Here is a 20,258-nt window from a genome sequence, read left to right as displayed (position 1 = left end):
ACCATATCTAAGCGACATAAAACACGTCACAGAGTGTTGAAACCTATACTAAACGACGCAGAAAAATGAGACGATTCCAATGGTGTATCTAACTCATTTTGCCTACTTTTGTCGCTTAGTCAGGATTGCCTTTCAAGCGTCGATATCAAAAGTTATTAAAGCAATAAGTTCATTTAAACTAATATAACTAGTCAGGTCATAAGTATTGTCACACAGTAAAAACTTTTCTTTTAGAACGCTGGCCACAAAAAAGTTTATTGAATTCGAATTTCGAATTGTTCATGAAAATAAAAATGTATAACTTTTAGAATTTTACTCATTTTTAAATATGGAGTGGACGCTTAAAGAAGACCGTGTTGCAGTTATTGCGTTGCATCGTTGCGGTTACGCGCCAATTCAAATATTTAACATACTGAAATATTTGAATATAACCAAAAGATTCGTTTATCGTACCATCAAACGATACAATGAAGACTCTAGTGTAGATGACAGGTCAAGAAGTGGTCGCCCTCAGTCTGTTAGGACTCCAGCAGTGATAAAAGCTGTGAAGGCGCGAGTTCAAAGAAATCCCAAACGTAAGCAGAAACCGTTGGCCCTTCAGATGGGGTTAAGCTGAACCACGGTGAAAAGGGTGTTAAATGAAGACTTAGGGCTTCGGGCATATCGAAGAAAAACAGGACATCGTTTGAATGCTCGTCTAATGGACCTGAGACTGAAGAGATGCCGCGCTTTGTTGAAGCGGTACGCGGGAAAAAAATATCGGGAAATTCTTTTTTCGAATGAAAAATTTTTTACCGTAGAAGAGAGCTACAACAAACAAAATGATAAGTTGTACGCACACAGTAGTGAAGAAGCGAGCAACCGTATTCCGCGTGTCCAATGAGGTCATTTTCCATCCTCGCTCATGGTATGGTTGGGAGTTTCTTATTGGGGCTTAACAGAGGTACATTTTTGTGAGAAAGGTGTAAAAACGAATGCAGTTGTGTATCAAAATACAGTCCTGACGAACCTTGTGGAACCTGTTTCTCATACCATGTTCAATAACAGGCACTGGGTATTCCAACAAGATTCGGCGCCAGCTCATAGAGCGAAGAGCACACAAGACTGGCTGGCGGCGCGTGAAATCGACTTCATCCGGCACGAAGACTGGCCCTCCTCCAGTCCAGATTTGAATCCGTTAGATTACAAGATATGGCAACACTTGGAGGAAAAGGCGTGCTCAAAGCCTCATCCCAATTTGGAGTCACTCAAGACATCCTTGATTGCAGCCGCCGATATTGACATGGACCTCGTTCGTGCTGCGATAGACGACTGGCCGCGCAGATTGAAGGCCTGTATTCAAAATCACGGAGGTCATTTTGAATAAACTTTAGTGTCATAAGAATCTATGTTTTGTTAAGTTCATTTTGGTATATGAATGGTTACATAATGAATAAACTTGTTTCAATTATTTTACATTAAACATGTGACAGAATTTATGACCTGACTAGGTATAAATCTACAGTGGTTTGTGCGGATGTTCCGTTATAACTACTGAACCATGCATTCGATTGACGTGAAACTTGGTATCCATGTAGAAAATACATGTACTTAATGGATAGGCTAATATTTTTATGAGTGTTGGACTCCCTAATAATAATGACAATAAATAATAATGCTAATTTTAAATGCCCAGCGAAGCGGGCGAGTACGGCTAGTATTTATATAATATATATTATAATAATATTCTTGAAAATTTCTTATAGTCAATAATCTGTGAATTTAGAAAAAAATGCTATTTGTAATAAGGCCTCGCCCAAAATTCATGAATTAGTGTTATGTATTCGCGGCTTTTTTCGTTAACGATCACACAAATTAATGTTAAAAGTTCTTACAGCAGAAAGTTCTTGTATAATATAGATGAATAAGACAATAAATCACATTGTGGTAAATAAAAACCTGCGCTATTTGCGCAATGCATAATCTTCAAAAATATCTTTATATGCAGAAGACATTTTCATAGGTACATCTTCGAGCCTTCGTTCGGAAGAAAGGAGAAGGCTACCTGGATCATAATAATGGTGATCAGTATCGCAATATGCGCCGTGAACATAATCAAATTGTTCTGCAAATGGACTTCGACTCCATTCGTAAACGTTATTGATTCTGTACCGACTCCGATCTGGGCCGTGCCGTTTCCTACAGTGGTCATATGCCCACATTTGCACGTAAAACTTTCTTCTTTTAATGTGACCAAACTTAATGGGTGAGTAGTACCTTAAGCATTTAAAGACACAATACTATTCTAAAGTAAGGTTGATGATTAAAGTATAAAAGTCATTGTGATTCTATCAATTTATGCTATTTCCAGCGTTTTACATTTCTTTAGACTCGATAAATATTTGCACTCAACCGATTTATTAAGGCAATTCGCGCACTATATAGACTTTAATGATACTATACCAGAAAACCTTCCATCTCTCTCTTGCCAGCTACTATCCCACATGGTGGTGGGGTCAGCTTTCCTCACTTTAGTTCTCCACTTCGCTCTGTTTTCGACATCCTCGTCAGCAACATTGCATTCCCTTTTGTCCTTCAGCACTACACCTTGTCTTGTCTTGGGTCTTGTCTTTCACTTCGTCTTGGGTCTACCTCTAGATCTCCGACCGGGGAGATCGAGCAGTAGTGCCACATTTCCGAGGTAGTCAGGTGGCTTCCTTTTTACGTGACCATACCATCTCAGCCTACTCTCCTGCATCTTGTCGGTGATGTCCTGTACACTGAGGCTTCCACGCACGTACTCGTGGCGGATTTTATCGAGCCTAGTCACGCCGCACATCCACCTCAGCATCTTCATTTCAGCAACTTGAATGGTATGCACGTTCCTTTTGGTTGCCGCCGATGTTTCGCCGCCATACACAAGAATAGGCCTTAAGAAAACCTTCCATGATATATGTTATATACTAGTAGTATGCATTGAGAGTCTATAAACGTATATTATGTCTATAAATAAATAAATTAAAAGTGGAGGTGGTTACCGTCATTCATGGCATGATTACCTTAGGATACAGCTGAGTCGCTGATTACCTTGCAGAAATATTTTCAAACCTCGTCTGATAAAGGACCGTCAAATGCCAACAACTTTTATAAAAAAAAAAGAAAAAAAAAATTGTCATTCCAACAACAGTCTTACAAAGCTTAACCGACCAAATGAACGATTTTTTTGTTAAATAATGAAAGAAAAATGGCGTTCAAAATGTTTACTTAACGAATATTTTTCGTGCACAGCTTAGAAATGTTCTACGCTTCTCTGGTATGTCCTCGCATGGCGAACAAGAGACGCACAATGGAACACCGACTTGATCAAAATCAATTGAATCAATTGCTGAGATTCTTAGTAAAGGTTTGTTTTTGTTTTTGAGAGTTGTCTGGTACCGCATTTTTTAATGTAAAGAATTGCAAAGGTTGTTTATTCTTACTTAAAATCACTGATTTAAAAGCTTCATTTCATTAATAGATAGAATGCATGGTCTTATGTCATGGTTAATTATGATATTTTGAATTCTATAATAATGAAAAATGAATCATTTTTTTAAATTATGTATTCGCCTATTTATAAATTCAACGAACTAAAGAACGTAGTTTCTCATTTTTAATATTTTTATAAGTATTCATTTTTATTATAAAGTATGTATAAAGTTACTGACTTTAAGATTTAAGTTTAGTTTAAAGATTATTGTTTTCCTTTGGTTTTTTAACTTATAGAAAGGTAAGGTAATTAATAGAAAACACTAAAATTTATAAGAATAAGTGGAAAACAGAAAAAAGTGGCCCTCTTTGCCTTTTTATATATAAATTTACTCATAGTATAGTGTTTCGTACTGAAACAGATTTTTTCGTTTTCTATATTTTTATTGGTATCGAGTATTAGACAATACATCTTCAAGACAATACAAATCTTAACCTATGTGCAGTAAGGTTCGATCTTGCCTGTAGACGGCCGGCTAGCCAACCAGAAGCTTGCTGAGCAACCCCTCCAAGCCTACGGGCAGAGATCGCCGTCGTATAGTAACTTAGCACACGCGTTCCGCGGCAGACATTCTTTATTACAAACAACAAAAATTATCCAACGCAAGTCACGCGTAACCATTAGAACCAGCGACAATTGTTCATCGTGTACCAGTCAAGGGACAGACGGTCCCACCTCCGGAAACGACGCTGAGCCCAGGGAGCGCGAGGCAGTGGAAGGAAGGTGAACCGGTAAGTCTTCAGACTTATTTCGTTCCTTACTGTACATATTTTTGAAGTGAAACTTCCTTATCGGCGTTGGAAAAAAATTTACCGTCACATTTTTCGGTTACGCGTCACATTTTTCCGTTACGCGCCATCTTTTTTGTATTCATGTCTATGATAATAAAATCCTTTTGTTTAAACTTTATCTAATTTAACTTTTTTGTATTCATGTCTATGATAATAAAATCCTTTTGTTTAAACTTTATCTAATTTAACTTTATTTAACCAATTTCTAGAAAGTTGCATGTAGATCATTTTTCGAAAAATAAGGCCATAAAGAAGTTTCACTTCTTACGTGTGTACACTAGTACACGCACACATTTTTTTTTTGGTCCATTCGAACCGAATTGCTTAGCGTGACCTTGTGTTGTCTTGAGTTAGTATTCATTTTTTATTTGTAATAAAATAAAATTCACGATAACCGCCATTAACTCGCCCTGCTTCGTAGCCATCATGGCGGATATCGAACAAGATTTGTTTGAACGCGAAATAATTCTTGACGATATCAAACGTACACTACAAGTTGCTCAAATTAATGAACAGCAATTTAGATCCCGTGTTATAGACCTAACTTCTCAACACAGAAAGTTCTCAAAGCTACAATCGAAAATTGAAAAGGTTCTTATAAAATCTAAATGTTTCGATAAAGAAGAACAGCTTAAAATTCGTGGTGATTTTAATGATTGTTACTACGCCATAATTGCTCATATGAATAGTTTGAAAAAATCAGATGAAGAGAGTAGACGAATGAGTCGACCTTCAATTCTAAATTCTTCGTTCAATGCTCATAGCGGTGGTTGCGCAACCAAACTACCCACTTTGCCTATGCCGGGTTTCAACGGGGAACCTACCGAGTGGCCCCCGTTTTATGATTTATTTCGTTCGTTAGTGCACGACAGTGATGCCTTCACCAACACGGAGAAATTCCGTTATTTATTATTAACTTTAAAAAATGAGCCGTATAATTTAATAAAGTCACTACCGATAACTGAGGACAATTACTTCGTGGCCTTGAACATTTTAATTTCACGGTATGATAATAAACGGGTGATCGCAGTGAAACATATCGACAAAATACTCGATATCGAACCTTGTTCCGAAAGAAACATTCTTACTTTGCGTAATTTACTGAACGTATATCAAGAAAATATAAAAGCGTTGGAAGTTATGCCATTGCCTACGAAACAATGGAGTTTTTTATTATTGAACATTCTACTGCGTAAAATACCACCCTCAATACGTAAGAGGTTCGAGTTATCTCTAATAAAACCGTGCGATATTCCAGACATTGACACGTTAATAAACTTCTTAGAACGTGAGTTATCTGCATGCCAGTTTTCAAACTCAAATTCGGTTAGTTTAAATACAAATATTAAAATGGTCGAACACGGGGGTAGTTCTCGAACATTACCGCAAAATGCATCGCGTGTTGTTTCTAAGTCAAGCGAAGCCACCTTAGGTACGCGACGTTCATTTGCCGCTAGCGTCATTCATGACGTTCCCTTAACAAATAAAAACACGAAGAACATTAAATGTTTATGTTGTGAGGCTCAGCATACGTTAAATAAATGCAGCAAATTTCTAAATTTATCTCCGCGTGATAGATATTCTTTCATTCAAAATAAAAACGTTTGTTTTAATTGTTTAAATGTCGGTCATGATGTGAAACAATGCAAGTCCAATTTTGTGTGTCGCTCGTGTCAAAAAAGACATCACACTTTGCTTCATTTTGATTCTCATCGTTTGTCGGTTACAGTAAATAGTGGTATGACAGAAAGTAGCTCTGCATCTCTCTCGCGCAACGATTCATCTCAATCTGACGTAGCCGCTCAACACGTCATGACCGCGGTGAATCACACACAGTCTACTGCATCGTATGTTCGGGTCACAGTTTTGTTAGCCACAGCGCTCATCCATGTATGTGTGACTCCGCGTATTAAACACATCGTTCGATGTATTGTAGATAGTGGTAGTCAGGCGACATTTATCACAGAGGCTTGCGCGCAGCGTTTAAATTTGGCGCGTAAATATTCTAACGTTCCGGTGTTCGGTGTGGGTGATAGTAAGCCTGTATACCCGAATGGCTTCGCAACGTTCTGCGTTGCCCCTCGTAATGGGGATCAGCCTTCGATTCCGGTTGAAGCATTTATTTTACCAAAGATTGTTTTACAAAATATGCCAAGTGTTTCTTTACCTTTCACGGAATGGCCTCATATACAGAATATTACATTAGCTGATCCCAATTTTCATACTCCACAACCAGTGGAAATGCTTTTAGGTGCGGACATACTGTCCCAAATATTATTAGGCAATGTGATTACGGGACCACCTGGTTCGCCGATAGCTATAAATAGCATCTTCGGTTATCTATTGTTAGGTAGTCTTTCTTTCAATCACAAGTCTTCCCCTGTTACTACAGGAATACAAGTTTATCATTCAAGTTTTAGCTCATCCTACGATGACATGGAACTAACAAAATTTTGGGAATTGGAGTCGTTGCCGGAAAGGAAAGAGTTCACTCCAGATGAAACTTTGTGCGAATCGTTATTTGTTAGCTCACATACTCGTGACAAAACCGGGCGATACATAGTTCCCCTTCCGCTTAGACCGGATTCCCCGTCGTTAGGTGAATCCCGGAGTATAGCTTTAACTAGATTAAATAAATTAGAATATCGTTTAGAACGTAATCATTTGTTAAAAATGGACTATCACACGTGTTTAAAAGAATACGAGGATCTTGAGCACATGGAGTTAGTTAACACTCCATCCCTGGTCCCGGATAATTCGTATTACATACCGCACCACTGCGTGGTCAAAGAATCGAGTACTACTACTCGAACGCGCGTTGTTTTTGATGCAGGTTGCAAAACTTCCAATGGAAAGTCTTTGAATGACATATTGTTAGTCGGTCCTAAATTGCATCAAGACATAGTCGATGTTTTACTAAAATTTAGATTAAATTCTATTGCTTTCACGGCAGATATAAAACAAATGTACCGAAACATTTTAATACGCGAGTCGGATCGCGATTTTCAACGAATCTTATGGCGGTCATCATTAAATGAACCCGTACGCGACTATCGACTCCGAACAGTTACTTTCGGCATTAGTTCTTCACCATATTTAGCATTACGCACGATACGACAACTAGCTGTCGATGAGCAGACGCGGTTCCCGTTAGCCTCTGAGGTCCTGAGGGACCAAGTGTTTGTTGATGACGTAGTCACGGGAGAAAGTGACGAGTCACGTGCTTTAGTTTTACAACAACAATTAATTGGTATTTGTCAATCAGCGGGATTCGAACTGCGAAAGTGGTGCAGCAACTCGCCCGCGATACTCGCGGCAGTTCAGACGCCAAGTCTTCACGGTGAGCGGCAGGACAACATATCCTTCGCTTCCATGGAAAATGATATGCAAATCAAAGTCCTCGGTCTGCAGTGGAACCCAAAGCTTGACGTTTTTTCATTTTCTGTTCAAGTAGGAACCGATAAAATAACAAAACGTGCGATTCTATCTCAAATAGCGAAAATTTATGATCCCATGGGTTGGCTCGCTCCTGTCACTTTATATGCCAAACATTTAATACAATTATTATGGTTATCAAAAGTTGGCTGGGACGACCCACTGCCCGTGAATATAGCAAACCGGTGGTCGACCTTTATCAATGAGTTACCACTCTTATCGCAATTAGAAATTCCACGTTATGTTTTGCCGAATACATATGCTGTCCAAATTCATGGGTTTTCGGACGCATCCGAGAAAGCATATGCTGCTAGCATTTACCTACGTCTTACGGACTTACAACATAATGTTAGATGCTTTCTTTTAATTGCAAAAACTCGCGTGGCGCCTATCAAACCGGTTTTGACGATACCACGCTTAGAGTTATGTGCGGCGGTATTATTGTCTCAGCTGTGTGAGAGGGTGCTATGTATTTATAAAGATCGTGTGAACTGCGAAGATATGTACGCATGGTCAGATTCTTCTATTGTGTTAGCGTGGCTTCGATCACCACCTCATGAATGGAAAAATTTGGTGTCTAATCGAACGAGCGAGATACTCTCACGACTTCCTGCAAGGTGCTGGCGTCACGTTCCATCTGAGGATAACCCAGCAGATGCTCCATCTCGTGGGATGCTTCCTCAAACATTTCTAAATAATGAAATGTGGTTTAATGGCCCGCCGTGGCTTGCCCGAGAGCCGTCTTACTGGCCCACGAACAAAAACATTCCTAATACTACGGAGGAAAGACGTAATTTAACAGTAATGCTGAATTTAGTAATAACACAACCGGAGGACGTGGAATACATATCACGCTTTTCCACGTTAGGTAAACTCGTTAGAATTACAGCTCGAATATTTCGTTTTTACAATAATTGTAAGCGAATAAAAAAATCCTATCCTGATTTTATTACAGTGTCCGAGTATGAGTTTTCTTTAATGAAATTAATTCACAGAGTTCAGTTATTTTGTTTTTATGAGGACATAAAAAATATTTCACAGGGAAAATATCCTTCAAATAAACTCAGACGTTTAAATCCCTTTCTTGACAAAGACAATAATTTACGAGTAGGAGGACGACTTCACAAGTCAATTTTGAATTTTGATTCTAAGCACCAGTTGATTCTACCTAAAAAACATCATTTAACTTTTTTAATAATCGATAACGCTCATATCACAAATTTGCATGCCGGAGCTCAATCTGTTCAATACATTTTATTTCAAAGATTCTGGATCTTATCCAGTCGTGATATTATTCGTATGCGTATTCATAGTTGTGTTCGTTGTTTTCGAGCACGTCCTGCTCCGTTACAGCCAGCCATGGCTCCGCTACCCGCCTCAAGAGTGCGTCCCGAACGTCCATTCTTGAAGACTGCAGTTGATTTCGCTGGACCGTTTTACGTTCGTGCAAACAAAGTTCGAAACGCGAAGGTAATCAAATGTTATGTGGCTGTTTTCGTTTGTATGTCGGTTAAGGCGGTGCATCTCGAGTTGGTTTCGGAATTATCTACTGATGCGTTTTTGGCGACTCTAAGACGATTTATATCACGTAGAGGTATGAGTACCGATATTTATTCCGATTGCGGGAGAAACTTTGTTGGCTGTAATAACTATTTACAAGAGTTATATAAATTTTTACGTGATAATAATGTACAATCGACGTTAAACAGTAAAATTTTAGAACAAGGTATAACTTGGCATTTTCAGCCACCTTACGCTTACATTTCGGCGGCTTATTCGAAGCCGGTGTAAAAAGTTTTAAGCATCACTTTTACCGTGTGTTAGGCACACAAACACAGACGTATGATGAGATGCATACACTTCTTTGTCAAATTGAGGCCGTACTCAATTCACGGCCGCTCTGTGTGTTAAGTAGCGATCCTACGGACCCTTTACCCTTAACACCTTCTCATTTTTTAATTGGAGGTCCTTTAACGGCTCTGCCAGATGTCTCATTGACGGAGTCTACTTCGAGTAAACTGACCAGATGGCGTTGGGTACAACAGTGTCTTCAACACTTCTGGAAACGTTGGAGTCGCGAGTATTTACATGAAATCCAACAACGCAATAAATGGTTTCACAATCGCGGACCACTCATACGTGAAGGCACCATTGTCGTGGTACGCGACGATAATCTTCCTCCATTACACTGGAGACTGGCTCGCGTACACGCTCTTCATCCCGGGTCCGACAATGTTACTCGCGTAGTAACTGTTCAAATCGGTAATACCTTCGTTAAACGTGCAGTAGTCAAACTTTGTCCACTTCCAATCAATTAACTTTTTTTTATTATTATTATGTTACTCATTGTTTTTTTTTCTTTTATTTTATTATTACTTTTAATTTTCACACATACGTGGTTGAGTTACTGAGTTTTTAAATTCCTTCATAAGTAGTGTTAAAACAATTGCATTATTTTAAGGTGAGCGGCATGTTTCGTACTGAAACAGATTTTTTCGTTTTCTATATTTTTATTGGTATCGAGTATTAGACAATACATCTTCAAGACAATACAAATCTTAACCTATGTGCAGTAAGGTTCGATCTTGCCTGTAGACGGCCGGCTAGCCAACCAGAAGCTTGCTGAGCAACCCCTCCAAGCCTACGGGCAGAGATCGCCGTCGTATAGTAACTTAGCACACGCGTTCCGCGGCAGACATTCTTTATTACAAACAACAAAAATTATCCAACGCAAGTCACGCGTAACCATTAGAACCAGCGACAATTGTTCATCGTGTACCAGTCAAGGGACAGACGGTCCCACCTCCGGAAACGACGCTGAGCCCAGGGAGCGCGAGGCAGTGGAAGGAAGGTGAACCGGTAAGTCTTCAGACTTATTTCGTGCCTTACTGTACATATAGTATATGGGTGTATTACTTTTCTTTAAAGGTTCTCGAGACACTTTCGTATCATGTTCCAGTAGTATCAGTATCCACACCTAATTTTCTACCAAAACTCCATGCTTCCTAACCCCGTAGGTGATCAATTAATGAAGGCAGACGGTGTTCCAAGCACCGTTCTACCTATTTCTGTGGCAAGTCGAGCTTTTTAACAATAGGAGAAACACAAAATTAAATTTTGAATTAGTGTGGCCATGGTCCTCTTAATCTATACATCTATACATATCAATAAAATTGGAGTGTCCGTTTGTAATATTGAAATAGCCTCTTTTTACTACATGCATATGAATATATCTAGGGTCGGCAGACTAAAGCACATAAGTCAAAATTTTCAGTTTATTTTTTATTACATCATCGGTTTACATTTTGCTCAACACACAATCTGACTAAAGCACATAAATCAAACTCAAGTATTTCATGGCGTATTCAAGCGGCGTTCTGTATCAACCTTAAGAAATCCTAATATAATCAAACGAACTAAAAAACATAACTGGACTTATGTTCTAAGGAACACCATAAGTACAAAGTTATTAACGTAAGAAGTCTGACTTATGTTATAAAGAACATCAAAATGTAACATTTCTTTAGAGAAAGTGGTTACTTAAAAATATTTATAACGTAAACAATACTTCGGTAAGTGGTTTTAATTTACTAATGTTGTCGATTGTGCACAGTTTGTTGGTTAGTTGTGTTAGTTAGTTGTGTGTGAGTGCTTAAATATTTTAATTATTTAAGATGAATATTCAAAGATGCAAGAAATTAGTTGAAATGGCGTTATCCACTCATCTGGAAAGCAATGAAGGTATATTTTCACATATCTTCAAAATTATGATTTGCAAATTACGTAATTATATCAATATTATATCATTATAAATAGATGATTGTCTTGTCCTTTTTTAGAAAATGTAAATCAACAGTCGATTTTGAACTCAGAGAACCTAGTGGCAGACAATCCTATACCGTCGACATCATCAGGTCAAGTCAGTAGTTTAACATACCATCCTGTACTTGACTTCTCTAGTGATGATTCTGTACGAGATCCATGTTATGAATTACCGAGACTTTCAACCACATCAAGTTCAAGTACTTGTGATGAAATTTCAATTAATCTTAATGTGTCTCCAAAAAAGAGTATACGTACTATAAAAAGAGAAAAAAAATTAAAACGTAACTTAGGACAGGCATACAAAACATTAAAAGGAAAATGTATATCAGATCGCACTATGAAAGAGCTACCTGTTTGCAGAATGAAATGTAAAGAACGTATACCACTAACTGATAGGCATGCCATATTTACAGAATATTGGCAAATGGGGTCATATGCAAAAAGATCTGCATACATGGCGTCTTTAATGGAAATTAAAGATAAATCTACGCAAAGAATACGAGCTATTGAACCTGAAAAGCAAAAGCTTAGAATGAAGACATATAAATACTTTTTTACTGTGCATGGTAAACGTGAACCTGTCTGCCGAGGATGTTTAATGAAAACGTTAGATGAAAGTGACAATTTTATAAAGACAGTTGCTATGAAAAGGAGATCATCCATAGGGGGTACTCAAACTGATGACATGCGAGGGAAAACAATTCCTAAGCATAAGATATCAAACGAAAAACGCCTAGAAATTAAGACACATATCATGTCATTTCCATCATACGAAAGTCACTATACGAGAAAGTCTACATCAAAGAAGTATTTGCCATCTCACTTAACAATGCAAAAGATGTTTGAGTTATTTTGTCAAGATCGGAATAATCCACCTTCAATCAAAATCTATAGTCAGGAATTTCACAAATTAGGACTTTCATTTAAAAAACCGCGTGTCGATACTTGTTACACTTGTGACAAGTTTAAGATGCAGATACAGTTATGTCAAGAGGAATCTGTTAAAATAGATCTCATACTTCAACATGATAACCACAAAACGCTAGCTGATCAAGCCTATGAAATGAAACGAGCTGACACGCTAATGTGCAAGAATGATGACACGTTACAGGTGTACACATTTGATTTACAGCAGTGTTTGCCAACACCAGCTCTAAGTTCTTCTGTAGCCTTTTATAAACGGCAATTATGAACGTTCAATTTAACTGTCCACGACAACAAAACTGGTAAAGCTGTTTGCTATGTGTGGCACGAGGCGGTAGCAGCTCGGGGAGCTAACCAAATCGCTTCTTGTATTTACAAGCACTTAGAAACATCCGTATCTGATAATACGAAACATATAATTTTTTACTCGGATACATGCGGTGGGCAAAATAGGAATTCCCATGTCAGTTGTATGTTTACTTGGGTATTGCAAAAACATCGAGCTATCAAAACAATTGACCACAAATTTATGATACCTGGCCATAGCCATTTAGAAGAAGATACCGATCATGTCATCATAGAAAAAAAAAAGAAGAAAACGGAATTACAGGTATTTCATCCACATGATTGGATACAGTTGATCCGGTCTAGCAGCAAAAAGTTTAAGGTTGTTGAAATGAAAAATACAGACTTTTATGACTTTTCATCCCTCCTCAAAAGTGCTTTAGTTTTAAGAAATAAAGATACCGATGGGCGGCAGTTTAAATGGCTGGAAAAAAGATGGCTACGCTATGAGCAAGAATTTGGCATTCTCACTTATAAAGACACCCTGAATATAGATTCGCCTTTTTCTACCTTTAACTATAAAAGAAGAGGGTCCAGTATTCCTGATCATATTCCTATAATATCTATACAGCCATTACCCATATCCATCGAGAAAAAAAATGATTTAATTTCGCTGCTCCCTTTAATACCGGATATTTTCCATGAATTTTACGTAAGTCTTCCCACGTTGGAAACTTTACGAAATACTGATCCAGATATTTTAGAACTCGATGAAGAAGTAGAATTTTAATTAAACATTGAGTTGTTATTTATATTTATGACTTATATTATTATAATATATATCTTAATTGTTGATCTTTTTCACTTAACTCATACTATTATTGTGTTCCTTATAACTTAAGTCATCTAAAGATTAAATAATCACATTTACTTTAAAATATTTAATTTTAATAATAAGTTAGTGTTATAGACTTATATAATTCAAATAAACATTATTAAGTTTGTTAATGTATAAGACTCTAAATAGTTTTTTTTAATTCCTGTAAAGTAGAGTTTTTTGACTTATGTGCTTTAGTCTGCGGACCCTAGATATATACGGTACCTACACCAAAATAACATTTTTTTACAATTTTTGTCTGTCTGTCTGTATGTTTGTTCCGGCTAATCTCTGAAACGGATTGACCGATTTTGACGGGATTTTCACTGATAGGTAGCTGATGATATAAGGAGTAACTAAGGTTACTTTTATTAGACTAGTATCGCCCCGCGGCTTCACCCGCGGTACGACAATAACCGCGGGTAACATCGTCGATAATAAAACGTAATGTTTCCGAAGCGAAGCGAAGGCGGGTCGCTAGTTACCAATAAATCGACGAAAGCTATGTATTATTCAATCTATCAACACACAGCTTTGATATTTTTTCCGGTTTTCGTAGGGATCACCCAGCTGTACGGATATCGTCAAAACCTGCAACTGGCCAACTCAACATAACAATAAATGGCACACCGAAAACTGCTGTGATATGTTCCAGCCTATATTCACCAACTACGGACTCTGTTTCGCATTCAACAGCCTACCCCTGAACGGAATGTAAATATTATGAAGATTTTGGCTATTTAGTTTGGCCCAAAATAGCACTAACACATCTCTTTCGGCGGGTGCCGTAAATAGCACTAAAATAGTCAACGGAGAATTGACAACAGTTTACTACGAATGCTTTTTTCCGTATCTATTCGCTGGTAGCCCAAGGGACTAATCTATCTTCTCGCGGACGGGTAGGTGAGCTTACGGGCTCAACATGAAAGAATTTGCTAACACTAGCCCCAGCAAGAGCAGTGCTTCGCAGAATCTACCATCGAATCGGAGTCGCTACCCACTGAGAAGATCCGGCATGAAACTCAGTGGGCTTTTCTATCGTCAAAGACTATAATTCTTTAATAATACTTCTTTAATCACAGATTTCGCCAAGGCTACACTATACACAAATAATATTAAAGACAAACAATATTAATCTATTCTTAATTTGACCACAGACTTTAACGATAAACATTTGTCTATTGCTAAGCCAATGTATTGCAATCACCAATTGGCATTTACTGCGGATCTGGTATATTGTATACCCGCATGAGTAGGTTCTACAGTTCTGCCGATTTCTGCCGTTTAGCAACCACGCACTTTAGATTTCTAGTGACTATAAGCTCATCCGATAACCACTTTACATTAGATAGTCCGAGAGTCCGTTTTCGATTGAAAGACAAAACAATTTAAAATGTTTTGACAGGACGAACAGCACACTGGCTTGGCAAAAATCTTTTAATCCACAATCGGCAGCGAAATCATTACTGTGGGGCTTAGATATCGGTTATCCGAAGACATTTCCGCCAGACGTCAATATGCAACCACTGAGGGTAATGGCATCGGGAGAGGCTAACGGCTTGGGTGTAGAACTGTTTTTAAATACAAGCGAACATCAATATGCTTGCGATGGAAATAGCTTGGGTTTCACGGTCAGTAAAGCATTATTTTTATTATAATATGTTTTTATTAGTTTTCCCTAAAGGCTTTAAGAATGTTTAGTTACGAACTGATTTGTGTGTGACAGTGGTATTACCAGTTTTAGAAGTAAGCTTACAGCGTGCACTTTTTTATTACTTAGATGGGTGGACGAGGTCACAGCCCACCTGGTGTTAAGCGGTTACCGGAGCCCGTAGACAACGTAACCTTGAGATATTTTTGAAGGTTCTAAGGTTCTAAGGTCTCAGTATAGTTACAACGGCTGCCCCGCCCTTCAAACCGAAACGCATTACTGCTTCAAGGCAGAAATAGACAGGGTGGTGGTACCTATCCGTGCGGACTCATAAAAGGTTCTACCACCAGTAATTACGCAAATTATAATTTTGCGGGTTTGATTTTTATTACACAATGCTATTCCTTCACCGCGAAAGTCAATCGTGAACATTTGTTAAGTAGGCACCTACGTATTTCATTAGAAAAATTGGTACATACCCGCCTGCGGGATTCGAACACCGGTGCATCGCTAGATATCAATGCACCGTATGTTTTATCCTTTAGGCCACGACGACTTCTATCTACAATTTCTCAATTTCTATACTTTTCGTAACCTTCTAACGTTTAACTATGAATAGAGCTTTATCAGTAATTGTCTCTTCAGGTCTTGATAAGCTCTCCAGCTGACCACGTCTACACCAGCACCGTACTCAGAATCCCAATGGACAGAATGACCACAATCGAAGTGTCGCCAATAACCTACAAGACCGATTCATCTTTAAGGTCACTAGCCCCGTATCAGAGGCAGTGCTCCTTTCAGAACGAGAGAAGACTTGAGCATTACGAATATTACACTGACAGTAACTGTCAGCATGATTTGTTGGTGAAGGAGGCTCGGAGGATGTGTAACTGTGTACTCTTCAACTGGCCAAGTAAGTATGAAGATCACCTGGTGCTCAATGGTTAAAGAGCTCATAGACATTACGGCTTGAATGCCGTCAATCATCTTGAGACACGTAGGTCTCAATTTTAGAGTACATTACAACGGTTACCGTACCCTACAAATCGAAATGCATTATTGTTTCACGGCAAAAAATAGGATGGGTGGTGGTACCTTGTGGACTTACAAAACGCTTTACTACTAGTATTTAGAAACGTATATGTGTACCGCCTGATGTTTACGAGAACCTTCCTTGGCAAGGTTAAAGGAAATATTCAGCAGCTTGTTACCACTGATGATAGCTACATTTGATACCACAATCAGTTATTTTTCGATATACAACACTTACTACTGTATTCTAATTATGAATCATTATGACAAATGATTCTGAAAATTGACAATGTCTGGTAAAAACCTTCTCAGCAAGCAGGCCAAGCAAAGCAAATGCAAGTAAAATATGGCCATGAACATTTCACCTACAATTAATATTTCATTTTGTAATACGTGTACTATATCTTGCTTGGAATGCTCACTTTTATGTAGAAGTAAAATTGATCTTTGAAATCGCCAAGAAAACTGCACAAACATTAAAAAAAGTTATTCAAAAAGTAAAAAAGTTTTAACAAAGTGTGCCTCTAAGATTTTAATGGATTCACTTAATGCGGTACACATTTTAGTTTTGTACGTAGGCATCATAGTTAAACTTGTTTTACAGGAGTAAGTCTGCAGGAATCAGTCTGTTCGACTGATGAGGATTTCCAATGCATTACCAATGTAAACGGTAAGCACTGTTTTGTACTTCATTAATAATCTATTATATATATAAATGAATTGCTGTTTGTTAGTCTCGCTAAAACTCGAGAACGGTGGACTGCTAGCTTCACGTTCAGCTATTTCCACTGTTTACCCATTAATAATGTTGAAATAGAAAGTTTTGGTTTTTTTTCTATCATTGCATTAATATTTGATAGAGCTAAAAAATCTTGTGAAAATTATTAATAACTAGCTGATCCGGCAGATTTCGTAGTGCTTCAATCGATAAATAAAAGACCTAAACTTTTATAAAAATAAACTTAAAACAAACAAAACAGAATCCGTCCGTCGGGAGACACATCAAAGGAAAAACAAAATTGTTATTTTTATTTAATTCCGACCATTTTCATATTTATCTCTGGACTTCCACAAATAATTCAAGATCAAAATTAGCTAAATCGGTCCAGCCGTTCTCGAGTTTTAGCGAGACTAACGAACAGCAATTAATTTTTATATACATATATAGATTTAAATAAAACTAACTAAAACTACTTTTACGGTTAAGCTCGCGTTCCTTTTGTTGGTAATTAATTATATTATATCCGACGTTTCGAATACATTACGGTCAGTGAGCGTAGCCACAGAAACCGCGAGTTTTAAATCGGAAAAGTAGCTTTTGATATTTCTAGGACTCGTGAAAACTAATGCTATAACTATGTCATAGCTATGCCATAACCATGCTATAACTATGTTATAACTATGTTACAACTATGGTATAACTATGGTAATAACCATGCTATAACTAAAACTAGTTTCAACTTAGATTCTCTAGACACTGATCGTAATACGTGAACCTTTTCATACAGGGAAAGTTGAGGAACAATTAATTTACGCTTATTACGCTGACAGCGAAGCACGGAGGGAGCAACGGGAACAATCCAAATCTTGTCATCCTTCTTGCAATGATGTGATCTACTCCAGCCAGGTGTTCTACTCAGACCTTATTAGAGACTACGGCGATGGTACACCTCATTGGGGAATTCCGGGCCAGTAAGTTCAAATTTTAGTTTTAAAATCGTTCTATTCTATTGTATCAGCCCACAGATGTCCACTGCTGGACATAGGCATCCCCCAAGCCTCGCCACAACGATCGGTCCTGCGCCACTTGCCTTAATAAGTATATCTATTTCTGCCGTGAAGCAGTCTTAGTCTCAGTAAGTCTTGTTCATAACAATGTGAATGCTTTAGTCTTAATAAGCGAGACTAGAGTCTAAAGTACTGTCCTACGGCTCAAATCGGAACACTACACTTTCTGGCAGAAACATGCTTTGCAACATGCATTACTGTTGGTAGGACGTCTCGTGAGTCCACACGGGTGGGTACCACCACCCTGACTATTTCTGCCATGAAGCAGTAATGCGTTTCGGTTTGAAGGGCGGGGCAGCCATTGTAACTATACTGAGACCTTAGAACTTATATCGCAAGGTGAGTGGCGCATTGACGTTGTAGATGTCTATGGGCTCCAGTAACCACTTAACACCGGGTGGGCTGTGAACTCGTCCACCCATCTAAGCAATAAAAAATGAAATAAACTCTTTTTATTAATTACCCACAATTACCCAAAAAACACCTGAGCTTAAATCGTAAAAGTAATCTTAATTTTTTTTTATTGAAATCAGTACATAATCAAATTTAACTTTATTAAGTAAACCGAATTAAATAAAAATAATGATATTCGCCAATAAGACATTTCGATAAATTTGCTTGCGATAAAGTCCTTACGGGCAAATATTCTAGAATGACTTAATTATTGAAATGATTCCTTATTCTGTATTCATATTTTGTAAAATGCAAAATCGAGTATTGCCAAATTTAAAAATAAGCATGCACTTGTCTGCTGCATTCTAACTAATTCTAAGTAAGCATCGCTAATTATATTTATTGTATTCCTTATTGTCTTGGAATTCGATATACTTGCTCGTAGAGTTGTCAGGACGCGTTTTGTCATAGTATCAACAATAGGACGGGCACATACATGTAATTCTGCTTATTTGTCTATTAATAATATTATTTCAACCGTGTAATAGTCATGTGTTCTGATTAGAATTGTATGACTATACTGTACAATAAAAACTCGATATCATGTCTAAAGGTAACACATTCATACTATGTTTGGAACAGGTGAACTCGTAAGCTTATCAGTGTGCTTAGTGCGAGTTTTTTAACGATCTCGTTCGCGTAAACGTTAACTCAAATTTGTATGAAGTTAGAACGTTTGCCTGCGTTTGCCGCTAGGGGCGCTGTACCAACTGCATACGAATTAAAAAAACTCGCACTATTCACATTGAGATGATGTGCAATAAAAACAGCGTACATTTGATGACACCAATTCCGATCCGGTGGTAGATTCTGCGAAGCACGGCTCTTGCTAGGGTTCGTGTTATCAACGTCGTCAGGTTTGAGCCCCGTGAGCTCACCTACTAGTTAAGGTTACGCTGATATAGCCTCTCAAGGCTCTCAGCTTAGGTAGGAAAAAATTTTTTTTTTTAAAATGACACGATTGTTTTTTTTTATACATACAGAAGTGAAGTAACCCAGATCAACGTGCACTTTTACGAAGACTTCTTCCTGGGCCAACACCGCCACGCACAATACGACGATTATTACTTTGCAGGCATGTTTCAGATTACTGTTTTAATAACAAACAACAACAAAAAATCGCAATTTTTTTAAAAATTACCGTAATAAACTCAGTCGTCTTGTTTTTCATACTATAGAGATTTCATAGATAGAGTTTTGGATTTTTATACTGGTTCTTATTATTTAATGTTCATTTTCAGGTGCTATTGGGGGACTGTTGAGTCTATTCTTGGGCTTTAGCATCATCAGTGTCGCCGAACTTGTGTACTTTGTAATCTTACGTCCTGCTTATACTATTTTAAAGGAAATGTATTATCAAAGAAATAAATAAGTTTACGAGCTTTTCATATAAAGTTTATTAATAAATTCATTAACGTTTATTTACATATATGCCACTTTATTTTTGAGCTTTTACTCACTCGATACTAGAATAGATAATTAAGTTGTTTAAGTATATTCGATGAGCATCAATGTACGCTTAAAATAAGTGAACAAATATAATCAGTGACGTTGTATTATAGCTTATTTAATTGTTTAATAAATATTAAACAAAACGAAAAGTTTTTTCAATTAAATTTCAAAAGTATATAAAATATTGTAATATGATACTCGGAGACTGCAGACAAGGGCGAATCCAGCTTTGGCGCC

General features: G+C 37.6%; 1 protein-coding gene and 1 non-coding gene across 3 annotated transcripts; one reads left to right on the top strand and one right to left on the bottom strand.

The window, feature by feature from the left end:
• Positions 1-3,141: 3,141 nt before the first annotated feature.
• LOC110385415 (pickpocket protein 28) lies at positions 3,142-20,170 on the top strand. Of its 2 annotated transcripts, none has more exons than XM_062672020.1 (8): positions 3,142-3,382; positions 14,205-14,359; positions 15,051-15,276; positions 15,942-16,209; positions 16,933-16,998; positions 17,837-18,020; positions 19,553-19,644; positions 19,811-20,170. In XM_062672020.1, exons 1-8 carry the CDS (start codon positions 3,275-3,277, stop codon positions 19,939-19,941), a joined length of 1,230 nt encoding a protein of 409 aa, XP_062528004.1. In that variant the 5' UTR covers positions 3,142-3,274; the 3' UTR covers positions 19,942-20,170. The 2 variants fall into 2 exon arrangements, with proteins under 2 accessions (XP_062528004.1, XP_037871378.1); XM_038015450.2 differs by lacking the exon at positions 3,142-3,382 and adding an exon at positions 10,293-10,593.
• On the bottom strand, positions 12,600-12,713 carry Mir3248 (microRNA mir-3248). Its single transcript, NR_107533.1, is given in 1 exon segment — positions 12,600-12,713. It is a non-coding gene; the product is annotated as a microRNA mir-3248 (primary transcript).
• Positions 20,171-20,258: the final 88 nt, after the last annotated feature.

This window comes from Bombyx mori, chromosome 14 (assembly GCF_030269925.1).
Source record: "Bombyx mori chromosome 14, ASM3026992v2".
NCBI classification, from domain to species: domain Eukaryota; kingdom Metazoa; phylum Arthropoda; class Insecta; order Lepidoptera; family Bombycidae; genus Bombyx; species Bombyx mori.
Note: the sequence above shows the minus strand (reverse complement) of the source record. Positions and strands in the feature narration are given on the sequence as shown.

What these genes read in the sequence shown, in the direction of transcription:
- LOC110385415 (XM_062672020.1), top strand. Translation starts at nt 3,275, where the DNA reads ATGTTCTACGCTTCTCTGGTATGTCCTCGCATGGCGAACAAGAGACGC. An exon ending in AGCCTACCCCTGAACGGAAT is followed by an intron (nt 14,360 to 15,050) that starts GTAAATATTATG and finishes ATGTTTTGACAG; the next exon opens with GACGAACAGCACACTGGCTT. An exon ending in CGACGATTATTACTTTGCAG is followed by an intron (nt 19,645 to 19,810) that starts GCATGTTTCAGA and finishes GTTCATTTTCAG; the next exon opens with GTGCTATTGGGGGACTGTTG.